The 22133-nt window shown below is 49.5% G+C and overlaps 1 protein-coding gene across 1 annotated transcript in view; it reads left to right on the top strand.

Annotated features, from left to right (window-relative positions):
* Positions 1-22133, top strand: part of NMNAT2 (nicotinamide nucleotide adenylyltransferase 2) — a 148049-nt gene that overhangs the window by 106632 nt on the left and 19284 nt on the right. The window contains exons 2-8 of the mRNA XM_008567944.1: positions 5860-5948; positions 6768-6835; positions 9782-9860; positions 13245-13371; positions 14923-15003; positions 16715-16759; positions 21148-21224. Coding sequence (XP_008566166.1) covers positions 5860-5948; positions 6768-6835; positions 9782-9860; positions 13245-13371; positions 14923-15003; positions 16715-16759; positions 21148-21224 — 566 coding nt within the window. The remainder of the gene's footprint in view (positions 1-5859; positions 5949-6767; positions 6836-9781; positions 9861-13244; positions 13372-14922; positions 15004-16714; positions 16760-21147; positions 21225-22133) is intronic.

Genomic DNA, 22133 nt, shown 5'->3' on the forward strand with positions numbered 1-22133 from the left:
CCCCGGCCCCCCCCCCCCCACTGGGCTAGCTCTGTCCCCTGAAGGCAATGTCCCTGTTGCCCATTTTGGTATCTAGTCCCTAAGCAGGGGATATGCTGTGTCCTTCCCCCACCCCCACCCCGTTAAAAACCTAAGCTCCTTGGAGATGGGGATTGTGTCTTTTACCTCTCTATGTCCCTTATAGCAACTGGCACAGAGCTATGAACAGAATAAGCACTCATTAAATTTTGGTTGGGAATGCTCCCGGTTCAGTTTGGTAGACCACAGGGATGGCTTCTTCAAAAAGAATTTTTTTTCTTAACCTCTAAACAGGAATAACCCCATCTAGAGGGGCTCACAGCTTGGTTTCTTCCTTTATTATCCAATGTTTGATCTTTCTACAGGTTAGAATGTTTACAAATCCAGACGGCCTCTGTGAAATTCACAAACAAGGAAAATACAGGCAGCTTCAGCTGTGAATACAGCACAGAAGGGGTCATTTCTAATTGCAGCTGAAAAAGAAAAATTGAGTTAGTATTGATGCTCTGACCACAGTGTTTCCTGCATTAACTCTCCGGAAGGGGAGAGTAGATTACACGTGTCAGCCAGGTTCACTGAGTAGCCAGGAGGCAGAAGAGACATGTCTGTCTCATAAATTTTTATTAATGGCCAAATCATCCACGTCGTGTGCATCCTCATCTGCTCAGTCCAGCACAGGCTATCAGGAAGGAAGAGTTTCCTGGTTCCAAGTGGCCTGGAATGAGCTGTGGGACACAGCGGATCCTCAGGGTACTGAGGGCAGGACAAGGCAACACCGCTGCTGGCCACAGGATCCTCCATGAGAACAGGAGCAAAAGGGGAGACCACACAGAGAGCAGGTCAGACCTGAGCGTAAAATGTTAGAGAAATTTGGCTCCTTCCCTGGGGCAGAACTGATGGACAAAACAGACCACATTTTGGGAAGCCTGGCATGAAATTAAGTTTCAGTGCTCCTAGCTACAGCTTTGCCAATGGCCTGGCTTCCTGCCAATGTCCAGAAATGCCCTTGTCATGCAAGGTAGAGGTGATGGTGGAGCAGGGAAGAAAGAAGAGCTTCTTCTGTGGGTACCTTAACATTGCAGAGCTTTGCCACCTGTCTTTAGTTCCTTAGGTGACTGCTATTTAAAATGCAGTCTGTAGATCAGCAGCTTTGTTTCCAGTTGGGAGTTTGTTAGAAATGCTGAATCTCAGGCAGGGCTGGAACTAGGTTGAGGCAGGAGGGATGGCCCCCTCTAGAGCAAAATTTAAGGGGGCACCCAGAAACTTAGTAATCAAGAGAAGCAATATTTTGAAATATCAACATCAATGCAAAGAATCCATGATGAGCAAAATATCAACATTTTAAATAAAGGGAGGATCTGACCCTGCACTTGAATGATCCCACCCCACTTACCCCACATGCGCATCAAAGCTTGAGAAGCACAATTGTAGGAAGCCCCCTTGTTGTAACAACCCAACATCTTGGAATTCAAATAGCAGCAAAAATGGAAAGCGATGGGCAGAGATGAAGTTCCAGAAGTGTCCACCTCCACCAACTGCAGTTTCTCTGGATTTGCACACCACCACCTTAAAATCGTAATGTTTTGTAGTTTACCATGAACTTCTAAAAAAAATTATTTTGAAATAATTATAGGTTCATAGGAAGTTGCAAGGGTATAGAGAGATCCCATGTACCCTTCTTACACTTTTCTCTGAAGATTACTTTCTTAGTCCGTTTGGGCTGCTATAACAAAATACCTTAAAGACTGTGTAATTTATAAATGACATAAATTTATTGCTCACAGTTCTGGAGGCTGGGAAGTCCATGTCTATTGAACTTCTGTCTTTCTTCAAGACCAAACTAAACATATATCTCCTCCAAGAATCCACTGCCAACTCCCCCAAGCCCCCAGGCAAAATTAATCTCTCTTATCCCTTTTTCCCCTTCTCCTTAATATCTCAACTATGGTACAAAGTTGTTCAAACTATAGTTCGTGAACAGGTTTTTGTTTAAATTTATGATTATAAGAATAGAATGCAATAGGAAATATCAGTGTGCTGTAGTAAGGTAATATATTTGTTTCCTTTAAATATACATATATATACATATGTAAGTTTGGTATCATGAAACGTGTTTCTTTATTTTTTTTTTTGTCTTTTTCCGTGTCCGGCAACGGATTGCAACCCTCAGTGTCGTGCCCGTACTGGACCGGGACCGGCAACGGGATCGCAACCCTCGGTGCTGCACCCGCACCTCGCTCAGCCAGTGAGCAGGAACCGGTCTGTATGTGGGATCCGAACCCTCGGCGGGAGCGACGCCGCACTCCCAAGCGGCGCACTGTAGCAGTGCGCCACCAGGCCGGCCCTGAAACGTGTTTCTTACTGTGTGTTGTAGTGAAACAACACTGCCAGTGACAGCTACAGCACTTATCCCAATCTGTCTCTGTTAGAGTCACCAGTATAGCCTCTGTTTTTTCATTATTGTGAAACTTTGGAGAATAATATAAAGACATCTTTATGCTCATATCCCTCTAGCATCCATCATGATGTTTTGTGCTCAATAAACATTTCCTAAATTGAATCAAATTGATCACAATCATAACTCCTCTGGGTTTAACTATTTCAGATCAAGTGCCCTTTTTCAGGGTTTAGGGTTGGGGATATTCCTTTCAGAAACTGCCTCTTTGCAAGGCAGTGAAATGTGGGGCATTGCCAGGGGAAAGGGCTCCTCATCCTGGCCAGAAGAGAAGGGCGACAGCTTCTAAGACAATGAGGTTCTTTGATGCAATGATTTTCCCCTGTGCTTTCTGGAGTGTGGTCTGAGGAATGACGTGGGTGACTGTCTGGACCGAGATGGCTCAGTGGAAGGACACCCTGCAGGGGCAAGAGTAAGGAGGCAGTTACATTAGCTTTCTAAGTGTGAACATTGATTGAGCATCTATTGCTCGTAAACAAGTCACTATCTTGGGTGCTTAAGAACGAAAGAAGTCTTGGGCATAGGTGACAAGCTGGACCACATTTGGACCACAGATATGTTTTCTCAAACCCACACAGTAGTTCAAAAGGCAGTGTCAAGGTTGTTTGACCTACAAGCAGCTGAACACAAACCATCTTATACCCACTTTCCTTCTTACACGTATGTTAACTGCACATTTCCTTTGGCTATGTGTGGGACCTCTTATCTGCAGCAAAGTCCCTGTCTTTGAGGAGCTCATAGTACAGAAGAGGAGCTGGGGCATAAACTTTTGGAAATAATTTCCAGGTCCCTTGGACTGGATGCTTAGTGAGGGAGTAAGACAGTAGGTCCAGAGGAGGAGGATACTGGACAGAGCGGGCGTGCTGGAAGTGGGGTGGAGCTGGGCTTCCGAGGAAGTGCTTGGGTAAGTGGAGAGTAAGGGGAGGACACTTTCTGGGGGACAGGGAGAGCAAGGGAGGCCTGGCTTAGTGTAGCAGAGGGTCTGTGACAGCCAAGGGCCAGATGGAAATGATCCTGAGGAAGACTGGGATATGAAGGGCCAAGAGGAAGAGGAGGGGCTGTAAAATTCATTTAAATAGAAGAGTTTTATTACAATGCATTTAACTTGGCCTCAGAATAAGACTTGAGAACAAGTGAAGTAATATTAACCTTTAAAAAGCAAATGTGACACATCCATTAGAATGGCTAAAATCTTGGGGCCAGCCTGGTGGCGCACTGGAGAGTGCGCCGCTTGGGAGTGTGGCGGCGCTCCCGCCGAGGGTTCAGATCCCATGTGGAGACCGGTTCCCGCTCACTGGCTGAGTGCGGTGCGGGCGCAACACCGAGGGTTGCAATCCCGTTGCCGGTCAGTAAAAAAGACAAAAAAAAAAAAGAATGGCTAAAATCTAAAAACCAAACAATATCAAATGCTGATGAGGATTTTGAGCCACAGGATCTCTCATTAATGATGGGAATGCAAAATGGTACAGCCACTTTGGAAGACAGTTTGCAGTTCCTGTCAAAGCTAAACATACTTTTATTACCATGTGATCCAGCAATCATGCTCCTAGGTATTTATCCTAGTGGGTTGAAAACATAAGTTCATGCAAAAACCTGCACATGAATGTTGTATCAGCTTTATTCATAATCACTAGAAACTGGAAGCAATCAGGATGTCCTTTGGTGGATGAGGGGATAAATAAACTGTGGAACATCCAGACAATGGAATGTTATTCAGTGATAAAATGAAATGACCTATCAAGCCATGAAAAGACATGGAAGAACTTTAAATGCATTCAGTTTAGTGAAAGAAGCCAGTCTGAAGAGGCTACGTACTATATAATTCCAACTATATAGCATTTTGGAAAAAGGCAAATCTATAGAAATAGTAAGAAGATCGAGGGTTGGGTGAGGGGGATGAATGGATGGAACACTGTAGATTTTTAGGAAAGTGAAACTACTCTGTATGATACTATAATGGAGGATACATGTCATTATACGTTTGTCAAAACCCATAGAAGTCTATGGCACAAAAAGTGAATCTTAAAGGAAACTATGAACTATAGTTAATAATAATGTGTTCGTATTGATGCATCAAGTGTAACAAATGTGCCACACTAGTGCAAGATTATTATTATTTTTTTATTTTTATTTTTATTTTTTTTTCCTTTTTGTCTTTTTTCGTGTCCGGCAACGGATCGCAACCCTTGGTGTTGCACCCGCCCCTCGCTCAGCCAGTGAGCGGGAACCGGTCTGTATGTGGGATCCGAACCCTTGGCGGGAGCGCCACCGCGCTCCCAAGCAGCGCACTGTAGCAGTGAACCACAGGGTCGGCCCCAAGATTATTAATATAATGGGGGAGACTTGGGGGGAAAGGCTGGGGAGCTGAGTATGTAAAAATGTGCACAATCTGCTCAATCATTCTGTACATCTAAAAATATGAGATTTGCTGAAAATATAAAAGTAGCCTTTTAAATTCTTTCAGTCTAAGAGATTTCATATTGAAAGAAAAACAGGAAGCAAATGTGGTGAGAATTATTTTTAAGTGTTTAAGAGGGCCAGCAAGGGAATGCAGGAAACTTGCTAGTGAACTACACAGCCAGCCCTGCTGCCCAAGCCCTCGTTCATTAACCAATTCCCTACTATAAAATCCGGGCCAGATTTCCTCAGTGGTACAAGCTCAGGCCCTGCTGGGATTTGTCCAGTGAGTCCCCTTGGACGTAAGATAGAACCAGACTTTTTAGCCCCTTCTGAGTTTGCTGAACTTTATCACAAAAATGAAATTGGGCTTGTCTTATTGTTTGGAAAAGCAACATCGCATTCCTTTCAAAAGAAAAAAGGCTTTTCTTTGGCCAAACTTTTTTTTTTTTTTTCCCCCAACCAACTGTAATGATGGCCATCTTTTGGGCTGATTGCTAATTTTCCACAATTATGCACAAGGCCCTTTAATTTTGTTTTGGTGGTTTTTCTCTTCAGAGCAATTAGATGAGGCAATCAGCACATCTTTCATATTATAAGGAGGTTTTTTTTTTTTTTTAACTACTCCTCCACCTTGGAATTTCTGCAAGTGACAATGGGCATAAATTCCAATCTGTAACTGTAATGGCCTTTATTGAGGTGCTTGTTTTAAACCCCTCCGAGCTACAACCGGGCTCCTCCCACAGAGGACCTTTAAAGCAGGATTAATCCCCTTGAGTTCTAAATCTTTTGCTTCCGGGGGCTGAAATCTGGTTCCATAACCTTTTGAATCACCAGTGTTTGCTTTGAAAGTTGACACTTTCTATTTAAATAGCAAAAAAGAAGGGAGATAGACTTTAGCGTTACAGAGCTGAATGTATTGATTTCAATTATCTCCTTTAATCCACACCTTTCCTCTTTGTAATGTGTGATTGTCTTCTCTTAATTAGAAAGAGCCAGGGATTATCTGCACAAGACTGGAAGGTTCATCGTGATTGGCGGGATTGTCTCCCCTGTCCATGACTCCTATGGAAAACAGGTGGGTTCCTTCCCCTGCCCCTTTCCTCCTTCATCCCCCCACCCTGGCCTGACAGCTCCTCTGGCATAAAACTGCCCCGCTGCCCTCTCTGCTAAGATTCCTGGAAATGCTGAATGCCCGAGAGCAGGCGTCCATCCTGCTTCCCGTCTCAGGACCACAGTCAGACCTGAACGAGTGGATGTTGGAGCAGCAGCTGGGAGGAACTGCTGCCCATGATCTGGCAGCTGCTCACGGTGTGGCCCAGTCACACTCATTACGAGAGCGGCAGGCACCCCTGCTGGCTGTGGCTTGGCATGGATGCCAAATTGGCTGCTGGTTACAGGCTAAGCTGCATCGGGCAAGTCTTTCCCAGGCTTTTAGGAGAAAATGGCCTATGCCTCATAATCTGATTTAAAATTCATTTCCCTGCCCCTCTCTCCCTGCCACATGTCCCAGAAAATGTGGGTCTACCAGTCATTTCCCCTTTTTCTCACAGATACAACTTGGTGGGCTCAGCCACACTGAGTCATAGGACAAGGCAGCATTTGCAGAGCTAGGTCTCATCTCTGTGCAGGGCGCACACTGGCTGCTGCGTAAATGGAGGCTCATCTGGTGACCCTGTTGGGGTGCTATACGCCACACACCCTGTGTCCTTTTCTTCCCTCTGCCACTCCATGCCTGTCTGTGTGGCACATGCACAAGTAAAGGGGTCGCCTCTCTCATTCCGCCTCACCACTAAAAAGTGGCTGCACTTTTCTGATGGGCTGGCTTGGGGTGGGGTACCAGGGATGTTGTGGGGAACAGAGGGAGCCTCCCAGTGATTCTTCTGTTGTTTCCCAGGGCCTTGTGTCGAGCAGGCACCGCCTCATCATGTGTCAGCTGGCCGTCCAGAATTCCGACTGGATCAGGTAGGGAGGGCCTGATGAGGCCAGAGGCAGGTGGCCCTGGGACTCACTGGCAGTGGGGTGTGGAAAGCGGGAAAGTCCCAGCAGTAATTTGGATCCCGAAAGGGTAGGGAGGCAGAAGGAAGGCATATAAGCCCTGCGCAGGCAATAATTAGGTAGACCTCCGGGGGTGGCACAGTGGATAGCTTTATTTTTGAACCAAGCTATGGGACCCATGAAACTAAAGAGGGAGATTTAAGTGTTTCACCTGCTTTGGTACATCTGGGTTCTAGACTGATTCTTTTTTATTTTTTCTTTAATTTTTTTTTAGTTAAGAAAAAAAATTTTAAATTTTATCATTACACAATGTAAACATTTTTTGTGGTCCTTTACTAATTTCTCCCTAATCCCCTTTCCCCTCCCCCTTTCTCACCTCTGGTGGCCTCAGTTCCATTCTCTCCTCTCTAATGTTTGGGGAATTACTGTGATCGTTGTAGCTTTCTTTCCTTTCTTGTTTATTTATTTATTTTCTGCTCCCACGGTATTTCGCTTTCTGTGCCTGGCTTATTTCACTTACCATAATTTTCTCCAAGTTCATCCATGTTGCTGCCAATGGCAGAATTTCATTCTTTTCTATGGCAGGTTAGTATTCCATTGTGTATATATGCCACATTTTCCTTATCCAGTCATCGACTGATGGACATTTAGGTTGGTTCCAACTCTTGGCTGTTGTGAATAGAGCTGCGATAAACATGGGAGTGCAGGTATCCCTTTGACATGATGATTTCCATTTCTTTGGGTATGTACCAAGCAGCAGAATTGCTGGATCGTATGGCAGTTCTATCTGTAATTGTTTGAGGCACCTCCATACTGTTTTCCATAATGGCTGCACTAATTTCCAGTCCCATCAACAGTCTAGAAGAGTTCGCATTGTCTGCATCCCCACCAGCATCTGTCGTTCTCTGCTAGCCTGATTCTTAGAGCTTTCAAAAACATCATTGGGTTTTGGGTGAGGCAAGGCCAGAAAACCTGAAACGCCTCCCACCGCATTCCCACTAACTTCCCTGGACTCTGCCTTTCAGGGAATGTTCCCTGGCCTTGGCACTTCCCTGTTCCCGTACTTAGGCTCCCTAAGGGCCCCCCACCGACTCCTAGACAGGGGTGCTGGGCCTGCCAGCCCTGCCCTTTATGGCATTCATACCAAGTCACACCCAGCAGTGCCTTTCCGGTCACTGCTTTTCTGGTCAGACATGGTCTAAGATGGCAGCACCCCCCACCCCCCACCCCACCCCTGTCCTGTCATCTGCTGAGCTTGCTGTGTAATTAAAGCAAGCTTCCACTAATTATGCTAATTATGCTCCCCAAAGTTCCTACCGTTATAATTTGCATGAGAAGATAATGTTTTAAAAAAATAATGGCACACCATTTGTGCTGTAATTTCCCCCCAGGGAAAACTAAGCAGCGCCTAGAGGTCTCCATGGAAGGGGGGAGCGATGAGAAGCTGACCTCGGCAGGAGGGATGTGGAGACTCAGCCTGGGAAGAAGAGCCGGGTGGGCGGAAATGAGAGCAGTGAAGGGAGCGACAGTAATAATTGAACAGTGATCCTTGCCGTTGTGTGCAGTGATTTGTGTGAGAAGCACATACCCTTTATGGATTCTCGTCCCCCCAAGACATAGGTTTGGTAGAGGCAGCTGCTTTTTCTCAGGTGAGAAACAGGCCCAGAGAAGTCAAAAGGCTTGAGCGGCAGCACATTGGTGGCCAGGTCAGCATTAGAAATGAGGCCTCTTAATGTTGTGACCCCTGATCTCCTGGGAAAATGGGGTCCAGCAGGGAAAACACTGGGCAGCATGCTGTTACTGCTTGGATGTGCTTAGAAGATTCTGGAATCATTCCTTCATTCCCTCATTCCTTCAACAAATATTTACCAAGTGCCTATTGCCTGCCCCGTGCTGTTTTAGGCCCTTGGAAAATCAGAATTCCGAGAATCGAGATCACTGGGGATTTAAGAGCTAGCTGTAGAGATGGGGGCTGGCTGGGGCACCCAGTTTAGCCAGGTCGAGTTCGCCTATCTCTGGGCAACTGTGTGCACCTGGGCAGGGGATGGGTGGTTAGGGCTCTGGGAGGAGCCAGGTTGAGGGTGAGCTGACCGTCTAAGGGTTTTCAGTGAGTGAGGTCTCATCTCTGAGAACCTTAGGTGTGTGTACATGGCAGTGGGTAGAGAGAGAATGCTCAACTGCTAAGAAAATGTTTGGGAAATATCCCAATTTAGCAGCTCATTGAGTTGACAATTAAGCCCAAATGCTGCCTCCACCTGGGGCTTGATCCCTGCTCACTGCACAACCTAATATACAGCAGGGATTGGCCAGTCTGTGGGTCTGTGCCTCCAGTCTGACTGCCCTGCCCCACGTCCATGCCCACGGAGCACCCTCTGCACAGGGAGGCAGATGGGGTGGATTCTCTGTGCTTGCGGCCTGTCAAGGATAACCTCAGCCACCACTTGACGAGCGTCTGGCTCATTTAAACCTCATCATAATCCTATACAGTCCAGAGGAGAATTCCCATTTTGCAAGTAAGAATAAGAGCAAGACACTGTAGTGGAGCAGTGCACATATAAAACCTACTGAGCCCTTCTAACAAAACCACAGAAAGTGTCTGCTGTTATTCCTGTTTCACAGATGGAGAAAGTGAGGCTCTGAGAGATCACATAACCTTCCCAAAGCTGCACAGTTGGAACGCTGAGGCTGGGATTAAACCCACGCAGACTGGCATCTCATTAGTCTATGCCACACTCCTCTCATTTTACAGAGGGGGAAACTGAGGCTTGGAAAAGTGTTTCATGCCCAGGCTTTACCTGATTTGAGATCTAAGCACATGTGCGCAAAGCTCCCTAAGCTATGTGGTCTTTGGAAGGAAACAAGGAAAGAGGGTGAGAATGGAAACCAAGGGAAACCTCTCTCCCACGATATTAGGGTGGACCCATGGGAGTGCTATCAGGACACCTGGCAGACGACCTGCAGTGTGTTGGAACACCATCGGGACCTCATGAAGGTGAGCTGGGCCGCGGCTGAGGGGTGGGTGGACCACCAGGGTGCAGGGAAGAGGCTGGGCCTGCAGAAGCCAGGCAGGGCGGAGAGAGGTGCTGCTGGCCTACTGACCTGGTTTCAGCTTCCAATTTCTCTGCCAGTTGTGGGAGAGTCCAGCCACGAACAGCACGAAGGGGGGCAGTGAATTAGGAATCCAGAGCGGCATCAGGGCTGCTCCCTGCCTTCCACCTGCCATGGCCTCGCATTTGGGGGCTGCTGTGGATATGACTTGAGGAGCTTTCCTCATCCGGGAGCAGGTTCAAGGTGGGATTAAGGAGGCCACAGTCATAGGACTTCAGAAAGTGAGGAGAGAGGAGACTGGATAAAGAAAGCAGAAGAGAGGGACGCTTGCATGAGGTCTCCTTGCGCTGCGATCCGATGCTGCAGCTGAGGCCCTGCACACCTGCCGGCCATCGCACTCTCATTCCCACCCATTCCTCCTCACAAGAGCCCCTCGGGCAGAAGGTGTCTGATCCCTGTTTTATCAGTGGGTAAAAGGGAGTGCAGAGAGGAGCCTGCGCATCTAAGAGCACCTGGTGAGTGCTTAGTGAACCCACACGAGTGGGAACAGGAGTGGGAACAGTGACAGGAGCCTGGGGCCTGGGGCTGGGCTGGTTGCCAGGTAGAACGGGCTCCACCCCAGCCAGCAGCACTGGCCAGTGTGCAGAAAGCACCCTTCCCAGATCAATACCAACCCATCGACTCCCTCAGTGACAGGATGCAAAGCAGCGCCATCGAGAAGCCTGACCGCCAAGACAGCAAACAGGAATCCTGCTCACCCCCACTGGCTGACATGGAGCCCTCCCCTTCCCCAGATAACAATCAGCAGGGCCATGTGCTAGCCCAGGGAGAGCCTCCATCCCGCCTGTGTCCTTGCTGTCAAATGGCCTGCCATAGTCTTCTTGGGGAGCAGGCCCTGCCCACCCACACTCCAATACCGTGCCCCTGTGCTTTATTTTAATAAATCTGGGCTCAAACCATCCTGGGAAGTCAAGGGGAAGACCAGGTGGCTGTTGCTTAATCTATTAAGTTTTTGTCCTGTGGAGTTGGAGATAACTGATCTCTCTTCCCTCTGCTTTCAGAACCCTTCACACACATCCTGACTCTTCTCTGGTTCTCTTGAGAAGACTCTGACAGGGGGTCACACTGACCAGGTCCTCTGTGCTAGTCTCAACAACAGCAGTAGTAAAAGACCCCATCTTACTGTACAAGGGTGTATCAGTCAGGATAAGCTAAGATGTGCTGTTGTAACAAACATCCCTAAAATGTCAGGGGCTTCACATGAGTTTATTTCTCATCCTACGTGTCAGCTGGGGATTTTCGGGGCAGAGGGGGCTGTGCTCCTTCTAGTTACACAGAACCTTTTATTTATTTATTTATTGTTGGTGGCTGGGCAGTAAGGGGACCCGAAACCTTGACCTTGGTATTATCAACACCATGCTTCAACCGAGCCAACTGGCCAGCCCCACACACACAACCTTTCAGGCTCCATGATGAAAGAGACCCCTTAGGCATTCCTGAGCGCTGGCTACACTGGCCATGAAGCCTGGCTATTGTATTGTCACTTAAATGCCTGGGCTTCCTGAACTCTCCCTCTTACTCATGCTCAACGCATGAGTCTGGGCCAGAGAAGCTTGGCCAGGAGCCCCAGCTGTTGCCACCATGGGCAGAGGCTGGCAGAGAATGTGGATTGGGAGGGCCCCCTGCCTTACAGCAAGAGCTCGGAGCTGCTTCCTAATAACTCCCAGCCTTCCCCATCCTGGTGTGAGGCCGGTGTTCCTGGCACAGAGAGTAGACCTGCCAGAGAGGTAGACACGTGACTTAACAGGTGGCTCAGGATGACATTGGGAAAGGTCTCTGGGAGCAGGAGAGCCCGTGAGGCCTGGTGAGGGCTGGAGCCAGGCATGCAGCTGGCGTGTTCTTCTCTGGGATAGGACCAGTCGAATAGGACTGACGATGCAGCAAGGGGAAGACGTTCCTCAGCTACTGGATCAGTTATTAAATCGGAGTGTGGCATCTTCTCTTCTGGCAGTGCAATGATAATAACAGGAGGCAGGCTACTCTCCCACCCCACCAGCCACAGCCCGGCAGAGAAGCCCACAGCGGGCTGAGAGGATCCCAGGGTTCCCGGCCCCGGCTGGCTCCCAGATGTGGCTGGGTGCTGCTGTGACCTCCTCCTATCGGGAATATTACAAAAGTGACAGGTCACCCTGCCAGACAAATGCCTGCCCTTCTAGGGCTCAGAAGGACTCACATGCTGTTCTGCTTGCAAAGTGGCCTGTGGAAGAGGTGCCTTCAGAGGGTCACCTCAGTGCTGGGACTCAGGGGTCCTCTGGCAGACCTTTTCTAAGCCAGAAAGGGTGGTGGGCAAGAGTGGGTGGTAGGCACCATCACTCCCAGGATGCTGGCTTCAGGGAAGGGACCTGGGATAAGCAGTGGCTTGTGAAGCTGAACAGATTGAAAATTCATCCTTTGTTTCTCTGTTGCCCAATAGCTACTCTCCCGCTCACCTCCGGCAAGTGGGGGTTGCTTCTGGGTCAGCTGTGAAGAATGCTGCATTATCAGCTCTCTTTTCTGTGCACTGGGTAGAAGCAGCCGGCCAGATAACACAGGACAATGGTTTATACACATAGAATTTCCGTTTGGCTCTGGAATGTGTATTCCCACTGTCAAGCAGGGGAGAGAGGGCTCAGAAGCCACCCGCCCCTCCTCCTGCAACACAAACACACCCTGCTCTGCCTGGCACAGCTCTCTAGCTCCGCCGTGTTGTTGACTTCTCTGGTCCAAAGAGGCTGCAGGTGGTGATTGTGCTTGTGTGGGGGGGACCTTTCCAAAGCTCACAGAGCCCTTTTGCAGACATGATCTCATTTGAGCCCCAAGAAGTAGGCAGGGAGGGCAGATATTCATGTTTTGCAGAAGGTTACTACATCTGCTGCTGTTTCTGAAGTTCCTACCATGTGTCAGGCCCTCTGTTGGCACTTTGCATACGCTTGCTTGTGTAAACCTACCACAATCTAAAAAGGCAGGCATATTGTTAGAACCTGGAGTTGAGGTTCCGGAGAGGTTAACTAACTGTCCAGGGTGACATAGCTAGAAGAAGGCAGAGCCTGAATTGGACCCAGGTCTGTGTAACACCACATCCCATGCTTTCCCACTGAGCTATCCTGTCTCCTGCCACCCTAGTGACTGCATGGGGCAGCTGGGTCTAGAGCCCACCCCAGGGCTCTCCCTCAGCTATAGGTGGCCTCACTGTGATGGTCAAGTAGACGACCCTTTGGAGATAACTGGGAAATGCTTTTCAAAGTCACTCGGCTAATGACACTGACTCAGCACTTCTGCCTCTCCCTAGAGAGTGACTGGCTGCATCCTCTCCAATGTCAACACACCTTCCATGACGCCTGTGATCGGACAGCCACAACATGAGACTTCCCAGCCCATTTACCAGAATAACAACGTGCCCACCAAGCCCACTGCAGGTAGGGGAACATTGGCACAGTGGTTCTCAAACTTCAGAATCATCTGGAAAGCTTGTTAAAATGCTGATTGCTGGGCCCCACCTCAGAATTTGATTTAGTAGGTCTGAGAGGGGGAGGAGGATTTGCATTTTTAATAAAGTGATGCTCCTTGTCCAGGGACCATACTTTGAGAACCCTTAATGTAGAGTATGAGAGCAAAATAGTCACAATCACAGTGAGGGAGAGAGAGAGAAACAGGGTGTTGGTGTACATTCTTCTTCTGCATTTGAATATAATTGCCTTACCTGAGAATTAAATATACAAAAAGGAGCATTTTTCGCTGCCTTTTCCAGGGAGGTTGAGGATCTTGCCCAAGGTCACACAGGGAGGAAGTAGCAGGGCCATGAGTCACCCAGGCAGTCTGCATCCAGAACCCCACACTCTTAGCCACGTCTTCAGTGACAGAGAACAGGGGCCACCAACACTTACCCGACGTCTCGTTCTGCATGTCCCGATGGTACTCAGGGCTTTTCATGCGTTCTCACTTAAATCAGTAATTCTGTGATATACGCATCATGTTCTCATTTACAAATAGAAAACAAATAGATTCAGCGAATGTAAGCGATTTGCCTAAGGTCACAAACCTCAAAAGGAGAAGAGCTAGAATTCATATTTAGGACTGGTAGGCTCCAAGGTCCACGCTTTAATGTTTTCTCCTAGACCAATTCCAAGAGAGAGATTCTGGTACTACTTTTCAAGCCTAGAGACCTTAAGCTGTTATATTATTGGTCTAATATAAAGAGGGTAATTCACAAAGAAGAGCCAGAATTTTATAGTTTCTATACAGCTACATATGGGGGTTCGGAAAAAATTTTCTGGATTGGAGCCCAGAGAGATAATTGAAAACCAGATCCCTCTTAGCCAAATAGCATATCTGATGATTCTAAAGACCATCTGCCTGGGAAGGAACGCCTTAGCCCAGCAGAAATGATTCCAAGTGTACACTTTGCCACAGGCTGAGTCTCCTTGGATGAGGGTGTTACTGTCCGGTGGGGACGGTGGCTAAGGATAGACTTAGGACAAACCCAGTGAGGAAATGCTCATGATAGAAAACACAAAAAAAGTCAACAGCATAGTTACCCTTTAAATGTAGGCTCTGATCCAGCTTGTGTTGTGTGGACATACCTGCGTAATAAACACTTTAAGAATGGAAGAAAATAAATAATGTACCAATATGTTAGCCATGGTTTTCTCTAGGGTGGGCTTATGGGTGCTTTCTATTTTCCTTTTTACATGTTTTCCAATTTTTCAGCAATGTAATAAATGACAGAAAATAGGTTCCAGTCTATAGCTCATGATGCTTGTGCCTTGGACTGCGAATGAACAGAAGGGATTTTTGCTGTTGTATTTCTGTTCTTTTCTCTCTACCCTGCTTCTGCCTTCCACTCTCCTACCCGCACCCCCTCCAGTGCACCCCTGTTGTTCACAGCGGCCCCCATGCCGGGCCGACCCGAGTGTAAGTAAGTTGCACATGGTTCTCGCCCTCTGTTCCTGTCTTGCTCTCTCCCGCAGCCAAGATCTTGGGAAAGGTGGGAGAGAGCCTCAGCCGGATCTGCTGCGTCCGCCCGCCGGTGGAGCGCTTCACCTTCGTCGGTAAGGCAGCAAGCACCTTCTTGCCCAGTCCTGTCTCTTGTCTTTCCCTCCTCCCTTCATCCATTCCGCAAATACCCCCAAGCACCTGTGCTATGGTCTGAATGTTTGTGTCCCCCCAAAATTCATATGTTGAAACCCTAACCCCCAAGGTGATAGTATTAGGAACTGAAGCCTTTGAGAAGTGATTTGATCATGAGGGTGGAGCCCTCATGAGTGGGATTAGTGCCCTTATAAAAGGGACCCCAGAGAGCTAGCAAGTCCCTTCTACTATGTGAGGACACAATAAGAAGGTACCACCTGTGAACCAGGAAACAGGTCCTCACCAGACACAAAATCTGACAGTGCCTTGATCTTGGACTTCCAGCCTCCAGATGGTGAGAAATAAATTTGTTGTTATAAGCCACCCATTCTATGGTATTTTGTTAGAGCGTACTGAACAGACTAAGACAACCTATTGTGATGACCATTTGTAGATCAGTAATTGAAAGAGTCCAGAGGTGAACCGGAATGTCCCCAGGCCTACAGTGCCAAGCTGTGATGGGAGTCCAGACGTTGTGGTCAGCCTGGCCTGGAGCTGCTTGGGAGGCCTCCTGTGGTCATCCCCTCTCCTCGAGGCCGTGCTCATTTCTCACCCCCACCCCCATAGAACGGATCCACACACCTGAAGGCTTTCAGAGGGGCCCAGAATCCTCCCTCAGGTCATCCCAGCTCTGGCAGTGCCTGTACTCCTGCGGAGAGGCAATGCTCTTTCCTAATTCCCTGTTTTTTGGCTGCTCCCCAAGGACTCAGCATGCATGAGAATATCAGGTCACTGGGGCTCTTTCTCATATACTTCTGTCATTTCTGAGATTTCCAATTTCAAGCATCGTGAAAAGGAACGAAGAGGGATGGTTGAGGAGGAAGAGAGGCAGAGGACAGAGATAGCACTTCTGTGGTTTTGTGTGTGTGTGCACTTGTGCACAGCAGGCACCCCATGCGGGCATTGCACACACCAGAGGGCACATCAAAGGCTGTGCCCTTCACCTCTTCCTGCAGGCTCTCACTGCATTCCGCCATGTGAAAAGTCTCACCATCCCCAGTTGCGCTTGTTCTTTAAGCCAAGTAACCCCTAAGAAGAGAGGGCTACTTCCTGTGACTTCAAAAGCCATCTCCCTAGGTTTTGAGGACCTTGCATTTGTGGGCAGCCTCTCTAAGATTCAGAAGGAAAGAGAAGGCGCTCAGCATGAGAGAGGTGTGTTCGCCATTGGTTCCCAGTGAGGCTGTCTAACTCTGAAGTCCCAGGAACGTGAAGCCCTGCCCCTGCAGCTGGAGGAGATGCCTCCTCTCAATTTTATGCTGGACTGTGCCTCAAAAGCCATCTCCCTAGGTTTTGAGGACCTTGCATTTGTGGGCAGCCTCTCTAAGATTCAGAAGGAAAGAGAAGGCACTCAGCATGAGAGAGGTGTGTTCGCCATTGGTTCCCAGTGAGGCTGTCTAACTCTGAAGTCCCAGGAATGTGAAGCCCTGCCCCTGCAGCTGGAGGAGATGCCTCCTCTCAATTTTATGCTGGACTGTGCCGTCCATTCGCTCTCCTTAGATGTCCCCGTGCAGGGAGGCCCCTCCTACTCTCACCCTCCTCAGCCACCCCGATTGCTCCTACCAAGGCCAGACCACATGTTGGGTAGCAGGAAGCCACTTCCCTAATGTTCTGTGTCCCCTTTGTCCTCCTTAGATGAGAACGCCAACCTGGGCACAGTGATGCGGTACGAGGAGATCGGTGAGTGGGGCTGCGAGGGTGGGGATAAGTGGAGTCGCCTGCTGCCACCTCAGGCCATGTCTGGAGGGCAGAGGCTTGAGCACCCTAGGTTGTGTTTGCAGCAGCATCCACTCAGAAGGATGATTGTTCCCAAGCAAAGATCGTATTCTTAGCTCCCCTTCAACATCTCCTGACTGGACTCAGGCCAGTTCCCAGGAGAAAGGACTGGATCAATCAGCAATTTTCCCTTCAGAGCTTCTCTTCCCTCATCTAAAAACATGAAAGTTGAGCCGCGTGCTAGCTGGAGAGACTCCTTTTACCCACAGACACTGCACATAAGCGAGGCAGAAGAGCTCACCTGCCTTCCTTAGCAGAGGTGTTCAGTGCTTGAAGGTCGAGAAGGATAGGGGAACTGAAAGCCACCTCCACGGCCTCCCCTGCAGCCTTGAGCTGTGGTTAAGGCACCCCACTTCTGTGTGAGGCCAACCCAAGCTCCAGCCCAATGCCAGAGTGGGCCAGAGTGGGTGAGCGCGGTTACACAGAGCTGTCAGGGTGGGGAGGAGAAGCAAACCAGAAAAGTGACATCTTCCCAAGGTTCCAGAGTGGACGAGAGACACAAGAGAGAGACCCAAGTATCCGAAGCTGGGGAAAGGGTAGACAGACACCAAAGTGAAGCTGGAGTTGGCACAGGTACCAGGTGACAAGGAGGGCAGGTGACAACAGGAATGCCTGGACCTCTATGATGAGAGGCAGCCTGGTGTCCAGCAGACACACTCAGTCTTAAATTCCTGCTGAAAAGACTCCAAGCACCCCCTCCGGGTACTCCCCTGTCTGTGGGCTGGAGGTCAGGGCTCCTGCATGATCCTCGAGGCGTGGGACTGTACCTGAGCACCTGCTCTCCCCAGACATGCCATCATTTCAAGGGGCTTCTCTGCGTCCCATCCTCTGATCTGATGTGCAGTGTTGTGCCTAACTCAGCTCATACTGGTTTGCAAGAATCATCTGTAAAGTTTTCAGGAATTTTGCATACCAGTTGTTAAACAAAGCCAGTACTAAAAATTACGTTATATTAACTTACAGTTAAATATATGTATTAAAAACAAAGGTAATGAATACTCAAAACTCCTTGCTTCCTAATTATCTTATTGTATTTTAATATCCTTTATTTACCAGCACATCCATGTCTGAAGGTCACAGGGAGGAGCACCTGGTTTTCTGGTTGCTCCCCAAAGCAGCCCCAAACCCAAAAGGCAAGGATGGGAGTGAAGGTGCCAGTGCCTGGAGGAAAGCCCACTTCCCTGCAGTTCTGCACCTGGCCAGGAACTGCTACCTTCCTGGGCAGCCTCCCGGGCAGCCTCCCAAGCAGCAGAGCTCAGAGCAGTCTTGGGACTTTTAACTGTATTCCAGTGTATGTTTCCCTCTTTCCTTGTTCCAGAGGGTTTACTGTGGCCAAGCATCCGCTATGATCTTGTTTGCCTTTCCAGCACGTGGGCTTCTGTATTAGGCCATCTCCCACCCTGACTCAGGGAGCTCCCCCTCCCACCGAGGCCACTGCTGTCCGTGTTTGCGCTTCCACTAATGTTATCTCTCTATAGCCTCGTGAGGGGCAGGGTAGTCAGCCCCATCTGGCTTACTCCTCTAGCTTCACGTGATCCTAAATTGAACTGGGGAGTGTCCTCTCACCTCTGGCTTCCCTGAGGCTCTGGCTGTCTACCTCCCTGTCCTCACTGTTCCCTGAGAGGGAAGGGGTCCGCCAGTGTCTGATAAGAAGGCACAGTGCAGCGTAGGGAATGGCGATCACTAAGGCTCAGAGGAAGGAGAGCTGGGTGGCCACAGCTGTCAGACAGATTCATGGTGTGGCGTGGCCCAGGTGGCAGGCTGCCTTGGTGTGCAGTGGGAGCTGGGGTGGGCCACCCTGCCTGGGCTTCACATATCTGGGATTCCTGGGAAGGGAGTGTGGAGGTAGAGCACTGATTCTGGCTCCCGGTCCTGGGTCAGGGTGACCTTGGGAAGGAGATAGAGCCCAAAGGAGGTGGAAGGGAGCTACACTGCCTCCTGAGCCTTGTGCTCTGCGAGGCCCTGGGGCTCAAACATCCCCCTATTTGAAGTCCCCTTGCACACTTCACGAGAAGGAACAGCCGTTTTCTCCTAGCCCCATTAGCATCTGTGACCCCATTTCCGTGTTTCTCACAGCTGACTGCTCCTCAGGGCTGCCCCAGGCCAAGAGCTAGTGGGCTGAAAACATGCCTTCGTCTCACACACTAAACTGGGAGAAATCACTGCTGCCCTCCAGCGGCCGCCTGAGGAATCTCAAGCCCTGCTGGGGCTGCTGTGGTGACTAATACACCTGTTCTGGTCCTGCAAGAAACGGCAGAGACTGCCCCCGCCCCCATCTTTAACTTTCTGTGCTTTGACTTAAAAAAAAAATATTTATATATATATTCCACGTTATTTTCAGGTGGAAAAGTGAGTCCCTGGCTTGGGAATAGCAAAGAGCCTCATTTTCATGGCTGTAAGCAGGGTTTCTCAACCTCGGCACTGCTGACATTTGGGACCGGATCATTCTGTGTTGTGGGGGCTGTCCTGTGCATTGTAGGATGTTTAGCAGCAGCCCTGGCCTCTACCCACTAGACGTCAATAGCACATCCCCCTTTCCCAGTTGTGACAACCAAAACTGTCTCCAGACATTGCCAGATGTCCCCTGGCAATTGCAAAACTGCCCCAGTTGAGAACCACTGATGCAGAGAATGCTGAGGGCCAGTACATCCTCTGGTCACAGCTGCCTAACTGAACTTTTAGGCAGCCAGAGGTACAGAGCCTCACTCTTTCAACAGAGAACCGACCTGGAACTCTGGGTGGCTCTAAGCGGGGCTCAGGGACCAACAAAATCCCAGGAATGAGCCCAATCTGGCAACTCCCAGCCATACCAGGCCTGGTTCACCTCCACAGGTGGGGAGCTGGGCCAGCAATCCCATGGCATACGATGGGGAAGGGGGCACTGACTCAGGAGGCATTTCCCCCAGCGTCCCCATGATGTGAGAGCAGAGGCCACCATAGCCTCCACAACCATCCCAGGTTGCCCAGGAGTCTCCCCGGCAGCCCACTGCCTCTGTCGTCAGCTTGTCTGTTCGCTCATACAGTTGACGTGTTTGAGCACCTACCGTGCGCCAGTCACTCTGCCAGACCCTGGGGCTGTAAAGATAAGTTCCCCGCACATAAACGGATGGAGAAAAGTGAGGGTGCAGGAATATTTAGTAGTGAAGACCCTAGCCCTCCATGGGGTGCCCTGAGGACCCTGGATGACAAGATACTGGCACTATCCATCATCAGCCTTCGCCCACCCAGACCACCTGGAGACTCCTTCCACGGCAGGGGCACGCCTGCCACCTGAGAGTCCTCATCAGGCCCTGAGCTAGCTCTGAGGTCTAAGGCAGGCAGAGCTGTGGGCAGGCTCGTCTCACATTTTCTGGCCTCCAGGTCTGGGGTGGCAGCTGTCTCGGGAAGATGGTGGTGAGCTCAGCACAGGGCTGTCTCAGTGCGTCAGACAAGATGCCCCCATAGCCTCAGCCTCAGACAGAAGGACCTGGTGTGCCTGGGAGCCCACCACAGACACCCTGAATCACATCCTGGGTGGAGGACTGTCCCCGTGGTGTTCTAAGAACCCCAGGGTTCTTTTCTCCCTGTTGCTAGGTTTAATAAGTGAGCCAGTTTGCCGCCTGTTTTAAGCAACAATGGGGCTCACTGGGATAATTCAGAGTGGGCTTAATAAGGGAGGAAAAACTACTGACAAGCAGGAACGTGCCTGGGTGCCAGGAAGAGAAGGGGTGGGGTGCGGCCTCAGCCTCGCTTCTCAAGCCCCCTGCTGGGGACAGCGCCAGGCAAAGGGAGGACACATCTGATAAACTCAGCTACTTCATGGGTACACTCTGTCCCCCCACTGCCCCCACCATGTTGGCACTTGTGACGGGAGACAAACTCCAGACAATGCACAGTAGCAAAGAATCCCAACTCCTTTGACCCTTGAGCCTGATAGGGAGCAAGATAGAGGCCCTTAGAACTTAGACAAGGTGCTGGCTCAGTCTGTTAGGGTGACCGACCACCCTGGTTCAGCTCTGAAAGATCCGTGTCCTGGGTGACCCGGGAGGGCCAGTCACCGTCTGTGCTCTGCTCTCCCTGCCGTGAGTAGTTCCTCCCACAGGGGACGAGGGTGGTCTGGACATGAACCCAAGGGAGAGGGCAGCAGAGCTTTCTGCACTGCACACACCCTGGTGCAGGGGTGCTTAGGAGAACTGAGCCCCGCAGCCCCCAGGGTGCAGGACTTCTGCGTTCACAGGGGAAGAAGGCTGAGGGTCGATTGCTTCCCAGGTCTGCACTTACCCTTTGCAAACTTTGCTCCTCCTCCTCCTCAGAGCTGCGGATCTTGCTGCTGTGCGGTAGTGACCTGCTGGAGTCCTTCTGCATCCCAGGGCTCTGGAACGAGGCAGATGTGAGTAGCAAGGTTATGGCCCTGCACACAGCTGGAAGATTCCCTCTCCCAGCTCGAGTCTCCCACCTCCCCTTCCACATAACTATGGAAGAAACTTCTCACCTCCCCCCAAGCTTTATCTCCTCCTGCATTTTTCACTCACTCCTCCTCATGCTTGCTCCTGTAAAGCCCCTGGGAAAAAAGCAACCTGAGTCATAGAATACCGTGCTCCCAGTAGTGCTCTGTGTGCGTGTGTGTTGGGGGGAGGCAGGGATAAAAAACCTGGTCCTTTTGAGATTATTGTGTGTTTTGTTTTCCTTTGATTCCTTTTGAAGAGGTAGTAAATACCACCCTAGAATTCCCTCAACAAGAGGAAAAGGGTCAAGAGGGGAGAGGTTAATGGCAAAAAGGTCAGTAGGATCCTTCTGGCAATTGACTTGGGATAGAGGGAACCACGCAGTTAAACTTATCCACTTAGAAGCTCAATCGACGTCTTTTGTTGCCGGATCTGACTGTGATGGTCTTAAACCATCTAATCTGTAAGTTACTTACTCTTCACGCATACGTTCATTCTTGCTCTTGCATGAATTTATTCATCTGATAGAGTGAGCTAATACTAGCTCCCAACCGCTTAGCCCTATGCAAGTTGAATTCCCAGGACAGCAATTCCAGTCTTAGTGCATTTTTATTAACTTGTGGTGTGACCCTGTGCAAATCACTCAGCTCCTCTGGGCCTCAGGGTGTTTTTTGTTTTGGTTTGGTTTGGTTTTTTAAATCTGTAAATGCAGAATGTTATCTACAATATTCTGAGATTTTAAAGGAATATGCAATACAATCCCTGTCCCCAAGTATTAGGTGGCAGGACATATACATATGAAATCTCTTTATATACATTTATGTCTCTCTGCAGAGGGAGATGAAGAGAGAGAA

This window comes from Galeopterus variegatus, unplaced genomic scaffold, assembly GCF_000696425.1.
Source record: "Galeopterus variegatus unplaced genomic scaffold, G_variegatus-3.0.2 Scaffold358, whole genome shotgun sequence".
Lineage (NCBI taxonomy): Eukaryota > Metazoa > Chordata > Mammalia > Dermoptera > Cynocephalidae > Galeopterus > Galeopterus variegatus.